Consider the following 7,981-nt stretch of genomic DNA (forward strand, 5'->3'; position numbering starts at 1 on the left):
CAGTGTCTTGCTGTACCTTGTCTTCTAGGCTCGATGCAGGAGTGGCAGGAAACACAAACACTTGGAACTGAACAGACAAATGCTGAAGCTTAAATAAAAGGCAGCTTTGTCAAAGCTCGTTATCCCAGTTACATTGATAAAACTTCATGTCTATCTAAGGTTAATCATCTTTCCAGATATTTGACTATCACTGCCATCAGCATTCATTCAAAAGTCTCAAGAGAATCTCCCACACTAGACAAAACTCGTGTACAAGTTTCCATCTATAAAAATGGCACAAAAGCAAAACAGACATTTACAAGCTTTCCCTCAGAAGTGTACACAGGGCTCTGAGAATGGAGAAATACTGCCCTATATGTAAAGCCAGCCAACTCGCACTCTTCAGAGCTAGCACTCATTAGAAATAAAAGATGAAGTCACAGCAGCACAGAAACGGGCTGACACAATATCCAGTGCCTGCCATTTTAACGAGACACTAACATTTTACTGGGACCCTGAGAAAACACCAGGAGAGACATTTGAAACACTCTCTAAATCTTCCACCAGACTTCTATGAAATGCGTATGCATGCATATGCACACACATAAAATGCCTTACCTGACATTTATTTGCTACCAATTATTTAGTCCTTAGTTAGGACAGTTTGTTTTTAACACAGTAACCAAGAACACCAGGACAGCAGCTCCAAGCATGCAGAACTGTGTTGCGAACAGCAAACAAATCCAGCAAAACAATGCAGGCATCTTTACCCAGCCTGGAGAGATCAGACACGTCCTAATCGCCAGGACAGCATCAAAAACCTCTCAAACCAAGAGCACCAGCATCTGCTGGTAACGCACATGGGAGGAAACAACTAGGGAGCCACTCTTCAAGTTAACATTTCTTCCAGTTTGCACCCAGCAGTCCCACCTCATTTACAGGTATCTTTGCCACCACAGTTGGCCATCAGCCTTCCAAAAATGCATTGGATTCACCTCGCACAGGCCTCCGTCCCCACAAAGAGGGTAACTGCCAAACTCCACCACTCCCATAAAGCCACTTCTGAGCCATATACACATTCCAGTGTGTTTTACATACAGAGGAAAATAAGAAAACCTGTAAGTATCAGAACGAAGAAGTTCCTTAAACAGAACTGCTTTTTTCCTTCCCTGGAGATAGTAACAAAGGAGTCTAGGAGCACAACTACATTAGCTGCAAAGGGAAATTGACGTAATTACACAATATTATGTCTAGCTAAAAAATGAAACTAGAAAAAAAATCAAGATGTTATCTAGAAAGCGTGTAGAAGAGGCAGGTTTAAAGAAACAAAGGAGGACAGCACTAGTAAGGAATTCATCCCCAACCCAAAACTCATCCTCATTTTTCCTCCATTTTTTACAGCAATAAAAAGAAAGAGATTTGTTTTCCTCTAGGAAATAAAGAAAAAATTGTTGTTGCTTAATACAATGCACTTATTCACTGTATAAGAATGTCTTTCAGATATCAAAGTATTGTCAGTTACAAGTTTCCAAAGTGTCACAACGCTCCTCCTTCCTGCAAGAAAACATACTATTGCATTTCATTAGTTAATTTATCAGCTATCAAACAGTAGATTCCTTGATAAACTTTAACAAGAAATGTCTGTTAACGTAATGTCACATTTTCAGGCAGACAATGGCACTATTCCAACCAGCAACTGAAAACTTAAAGGCCTACATTTTACTATCTTGATATCTGAAAGTAAAGAGAAAGGAAAATTAATGGGAAAAAAAGTGGACATTATGAAAACGTTTATGAAAAATGCTATGAAAATTAACAGATAACACATCAGGTTTCCAAGAACATGGGTCTCACTTAGCTTGAGCATTTCTTGTTGTGCTACTTTCCTACGCGCTCCTCTTTTCCCCATTCCACCCCCACACATCTTTTAAAAACAAACCAACCAACCAACCCCTAAATTTGATTAACAAATCAGAACAGATGTGTTATCTTCTGTTTGTAAACTTGAGACCCTCTTTTCTTCTTAACTGCTTCAGGAGCATGCCAGTAGTCAGCTATGTGCATTACCTACACACAAACGATATTACACTTGAAAGGTATCAGGGTCTGCAGAGCTCAACAACAAAACAGATTTTTGTCTGATGTTTGCTTACTTTTAGACAAAATGTAACACAAAGGGATTCATCAGAGTAAGAGGGGAATAACAAGCAAGCAAACAGAACCAAAGTAGGTTAAAACCCACTGTAGCCCAGGTCTATCACCAACAGGCAGCGAACGCTGCACTACCGAGCACACACTGCCAGCTTCCAGTTCATGGTAAGGTCAGAGTGTGTTTTAAAGGGGAGACCTAAATTTAATCAATTGGCTTCACCACAGATCTTCCAAGACGTTTATAATCATTCAGTAACAAGAACCACTTTGACAAAACATTTCAGCCCACAGTACAGCTTTGCCATGTTGCAGTAGCAGGCCAATGCACGATTTATTTCTTTAAGCCATAATAGCATTAGCATTCTCTCACTTAGTATCTTTTAAATTCATTTTGTCTATTTTCTTGAGCGCTTTGTTCAGGGTTATATTCTAAGCAGCTCAATAATCAACCAACCACCTATCCTGCTTCACACACAAAGACCACATAACTTGCTTTACTGAGTCAAACAGTAAATCTTTAAAAGGCTCTCCAACACATACAGCACGGCAGTACTGAAAAGGAATATGAACTTTGTTTTTTTAAAATCTACTTTATAACCCAACGTCCTCAGACGTGAGCTCTGCATACAAAGAAATCAACTTGCAAAAAGTAAAGTCAACTCAAATTCTATTATACATCATAAGGTTTTTTTTTTCCCCTCAAATGATGTCCCTTCCCATAAGAGAAAAAAAAAGGGAGCAATAATGAAGATGAAAGACACATCATCACAGTGAGCACAAGGTAAAGTCCACTGCCAAGTAAGAAGAGGTCTTAATTTCAAAATATGTACTAGAGCAAGGGCCTCAAATGCACTGCAAGTAATTGCTATTCCAACAGGGAAAATATATAGCTCCACATTAAAATTTTGCAAAATACAGTTTTACTAAACAAGATTAAAGGGTTTTATACAGAAAATCTCTTTTCACCACACAAGAGGAAAAAACATCCGAAAACTTCTCCTACTGCTTTAAATCCCAAAGTATCAAAATCACTGGCTGCAAAGCTATTTTTGTACAGCGTATGCAATCATGGCCTCTCCACAAAGTGGGCATTTACCAGTTTAATGTCTATTTGACCACTTTCCCTACACTCACCTTGGTTTATCACAGAAATTATGCATATTTCAGAGCCTCACTGCTACGGACTAGCTACAGCTGTAGAAAGAGATGGCTCCATAGTACCAGTAGGAGAAGCAAACTTGTATTTTTCCTACAAGCAACATCCATCCGCACCATAGTACTATGCTAGTGGTGCCCCACCTACTTACTTTTATACAAGGCAGATGGGTAGGTGTATCCACATTTGGAAAAACGCAATTACTCATCCATACAACTAGCTGAATTAAATGTGTGATCACATAGCATATGACCTGATTGAAGTTACAAAAAAAAAAAAAAAGCTCTCCCCCTACAATCTCATCCTAAGCCAGTTTCCAAAAAGAGACTGCTTATTTTGTTGATCTTGGTGTTTTCTTATTTAATTAAGAAAAAAAAAAAGCTTAAGTTCAATAAAAATCAAGACCATTTCTCAGTAGGGAAATAAATTCCTCATGCTTTCCATATTATGGAAGAATTCCCAATCTGGAGATGTGTTCACACTACTTTAGAACAACTGTTCTATAGTCCACAAGGAAACAGTAATACAAATCCACTAGCAGCAAGTAAAAAAAAGTTTTGTCCAGCAAGTGGAAATAGCTCAAGCAGTTTGCCCAAAACATAGATGTTTATTGTGATTATAATGGCAAAGGCAATTAGTCTCCCATTCAAACACAATCTTCCAAGCAGGAAACACATATTTATTGTCTTTGCTTCTGTTTAGAAGCAATCTCCAGGCAACACCACTGAAAGATACCAGTCAGTCACCACTGCAATCAGAACTAACTTGCATTAATTTCTTGTTACTGCTACTCCAGAAAACCAGGAATTCAAATGAGTGTAGCTGACTTCAATTGTTTCTCTTCTACTGTTTACTAGAACTTTCTCCCTGAGCAGCTCAGAGATGAAAAAATCAGGGCTCCAGACACTCAAGTTCTCCAGGCTTGCTAGAACCACTTCATTCTCATCATATTCTGCATCCCAAAATAACTCAATAATTAATATAACATTATTGGAGATTCATATATGAAAGAGATCGAAAGAGCAAAGACTTGCAAAGACTGGAATGCTTAGTAACATACAAAGTTCTTACTGTCTTGACACCATTACAGCTGGACACAGGCCCAGAATTACATCTTTAAATCATCCAGATCAAGTAGACAGGTGCTGTACGAAGCTGTTGCCTTCATGAAATTATATTCTGTCAGGTCTAAGGCTGCTATACCATTAACTAAGCAACAGAGCAACAATTTTCAGCATTTTAGGTGCAGTACCAAAAAGTTAAGCAATAAAAACAATGACAGTTTTGAAGGGCTAAAGCGATCAGTTCATTATCTTCCATCTTTATTTCCCAAGCACCACCAAAATGCATATAACACACAGGAGCTGCATGAGACCAAAGAAAGAGTAAGTTGCGTTTCTCCACACAAGGCAAACATCACGGACAACAAAGCTGTTTTCCTTCCTTTTCTGTGGAAATGACATTTTTAAAACTGAATGCCACGTTAGGACAGACTGACCTCACCTTCTACATGGAACAACTTCTTCCTCTCAGCCATTCCAATCCCTCTCCAATAAACCTGACAATCTGCATTAGTTAACAAAAATGATTTCTCTGTATCCAGATAAAGGCGGGATGCAAATTCAAGTTTAACTGTAGGAAGGAAGGAGTGAAGTCACAAAGCTAACTCCTGGAAACAGACCTGCAACTCAAGGTAGATTTACACGCTTATGACAAAGGCAATACAAAAATGAGGAAACAAACTCATGCTTCAAACCACAGGTCCCCTACCCACAGAAAAAAAGTAAACAAAGAACACCTACAAAACTGTCCTGTAACTGCACCCTACGAGCTGTACCTGCTGCTACAGCAGCATCAGCCAGTACATCAGAAGGGATCCCAAATTAATGGGACTGTCAGTCTGGCTAACATGGCTACTCAGAAGCACAAACGTCGTGTATGCAGTTCTGACATTATTTAGCTTTCTTATTCCAAGACATAAGTATCTACAGAAAATAGTCTGTAAAACAGTTAAATCCAAATATTCCAGTAACATTCCTGCTATTCTATTATTCAAATCATCCTGCAAAAGTATCCTTAACAACTTGGAACAGACTCTGTGGAGCAACAAAGTGCTCTTTTTCAGAGCACTCAATGCTCTCTGCTTGAAACACCTTATTGTTAACAACATTTTTCCATACAACTGTACCTTAAAATGATCACTTTTTCTTTCTTTCCTCAAAAGGCACCTTTGTTTTGCCCCTCTGAACAAAACAGTGCACAGTTTTATTACTTCACTCTATAAACAGCAGTGGATGCACACCTGGGACAGCAGACATTACCAACAGCCAGCGAAACACGGGAACAACTTGGGCATCATCACTGGATACCCCAAAACGGCAACTGATGCATTAGAAACACCAGAGAACAGTTCTCAGACAACCTACCAGGTAACACATTGCAAACAAAATTCTTGCCAATGTATCACCTGATACATTTGAAATCTAAGTCCAGATGTGAATTTAAGCAAGCTCATAAACAACGTGGCAACAGTAAGATTTCAATGAGGGAAATTAGAATCTTCAGCGCTAAAAACATACTAACCAAATACTTTACATTCCCAGTGGTTTTGCTGTAAGCTATTTTGAAATTTCATTCTGATTATAGAGATACAGTCCCTGTTTCTGCTCTATATGAAATTCAGAAAGTCACAGAAACACTAACCTTCACATTCTTTGTCCCCACTAAGAATAAGAAAATAATTTGCAAGCACACATCAAATTAACAGGTACTGTGAAACGAGCTCAGGAGCATTTTCATGAGCTGCATAAAGCACCGAGGCAATTTAGTCAAACTTGACATTGGCTCATTTTCCTATTGAAATCAAGTCTGAATCTTTCTATAGGTCTCTAAAACAAACAAGAAACAGTAGTAAGGCAAATTGCCCATCAGCTTGGTTCCTCTTTAGACTAGTGGGAAGTAAACCAACACAAATACGTTTAACATGCACCCTCTTCTACAGGGGTACGGGACGTATAATAAGGATGTACCTGAGAATATCCATATGTCTTAAGATTTTAAACCAAAATCGGTCCTCTGGAAAACTTGTCCTTTAAGAAGTGTTTTCATCGGGTCATTCTCACTTGAAATTGCACTCTCAGGCTCCAGCACTGGCAGGCCCCTTCTAGTAGTAGTCCAGGGACTACAGAGTCCCTGACAGGGAGGAACCAGAGGCAGGAGTGTCACCAGCACCGACTTCTCCCTCTCCCCATTGCAGGGCAGGGCAGGCTGATTTTTGTATGAGGCCCAGTTCCCTTTCCCCACAGCTCTCTGGCAGCAAGAGGGAGGCCTTTTATTGCCAGCTGTGAGCCTCTCCAGCCTGCCCTCAGGCCCAGCCCTGGCCTCCGCTCCCCTCCTCTACCCACAAAGCCTCCCCTTGCCCTACACCCTCCCTTGCCCCGCACTCACCGGATAACGGGGCTGTAGGGGCTCCGTGACCTCCGCCAACTGCTGTAGGGACTCGGTGACACATCCCCGCCACGCTCGTAGGAGCTGTGCCGGCTGTAGCTGGGGGAGCGGCGGCGGCTGTAGGGGCTGAGGGGCGAGCGGCCGCCCACGGGGCTGAGGGACTTGCGGCTCCGCTGGCTCTGCGATGAGCGGTGCAGCGGGGGGCTGTCATCCCGCCCGGGGCTGGGGGACGAGCGCTGCCGCCGGTAGGCTTTGGGCTCGGGCTTGTCATCCCGGTAGGCTTTCGGCGGGTCCTTGTAAGCCGACGGCGGTTCCTTGGCCGCTTTAGTCCGGCTCCGGTGGGCTTTGCTCTCCCGCTCCTTCCTGCTGCTGCTGGGCGAGGCGAGGGACCCCTTCCTGCGGTCGCTGCTGCTGCTGCTCTTGAGTCCCTCCCGGTCCTGGCCGCCAGTATGGTTGTGGCGGCTGCGGGACTTGGAGGAGGACGACGACGAGGCGGCCTCGGCCCCCCCGCGGCCAGAGGCGGCCGACCCCTCCTGCTGCGTCTTGTCGTCGCCCCGCCGCCGGTGCTCCCGGTGCCGCTCCTTGGAGCGGCCGCTGCCGCTGCGGTGCTCCCGGCGGGACCGGCTGCTCCTCTCCGCCTCGCCCCGCTGCCTGCCGCCGGGGGAGGAGGCCGGGCTCCCCGCCCCGCTGCCTCCTCCTCCTCCGCCGCCGCCGCCGGCTCCGGCCGCGCCGCCGCCCACCAGCCCCTCGGACTGGGAGCTCACGTCGTCGTACTCCTCCAGCAGGGTGCCGAGCCCCGCACCGCCCCGTCGCTTCTCCGCCTCCTGCGCCCCGCCGCCGCCGCCGCCCCCGCCGCGGCCCCGCCGCCGCTTGTGCCGGGAGCCCGAGCGCCGCTTACCCCGCGGCCGCTTCCGCTCCCCGCCGTCCCCGCAGCACGACGAGGCGCCGGTGGCCGCCAGGAAGAGCAGCGACTGCGGCGGCAGCGGCGGCTGCAGGAGCGGCGGCTGCAGGAGGGGCGGCTGCAGGAGCGGGAACAGCAGCGGGTGCGGGGCAGGCGGCGGCGGCGGCGGGGGGGGCGGCTGCGGCTGGGCCGCAAAGCGCTTCCGCCGCCGGTGGTGCAGCCGCTTCTTGTCGCCGCCCGCCTCCGCCCCGCCGCCGGCCCAGCTCCGGCTCCCCCCGCTGCCGCCGCCGCCGCCCGCCGCCGCCTCCGAGGTGCTCGGCATGGGGCCCGCTCACGGCCCGCGGCGG

The 7,981-nt window shown here is 45.7% G+C and overlaps 1 protein-coding gene across 6 annotated transcripts in view; it reads right to left on the reverse strand.

Annotated features, from left to right (window-relative positions):
• The window catches only part of CDK13 (cyclin dependent kinase 13), a 48,622-nt gene extending 40,647 nt beyond the window's left edge, over nt 1-7,975 (reverse strand). For all 6 annotated transcript variants that reach the window (XM_035318763.1, XM_035318762.1, XM_035318759.1 and 3 more), the window contains exon 1: nt 6,734-7,975. In XM_035318763.1, coding sequence (XP_035174654.1) covers nt 6,734-7,956 — 1,223 coding nt within the window. In that variant the 5' untranslated portion in view covers nt 7,957-7,975. The remainder of the gene's footprint in view (nt 1-6,733) is intronic.
• Between the last annotated feature and the right edge of the window lie 6 nt (nt 7,976-7,981).

This window comes from Oxyura jamaicensis, chromosome 2 (genome assembly GCF_011077185.1).
Source record: "Oxyura jamaicensis isolate SHBP4307 breed ruddy duck chromosome 2, BPBGC_Ojam_1.0, whole genome shotgun sequence".
Lineage (NCBI taxonomy): Eukaryota > Metazoa > Chordata > Aves > Anseriformes > Anatidae > Oxyura > Oxyura jamaicensis.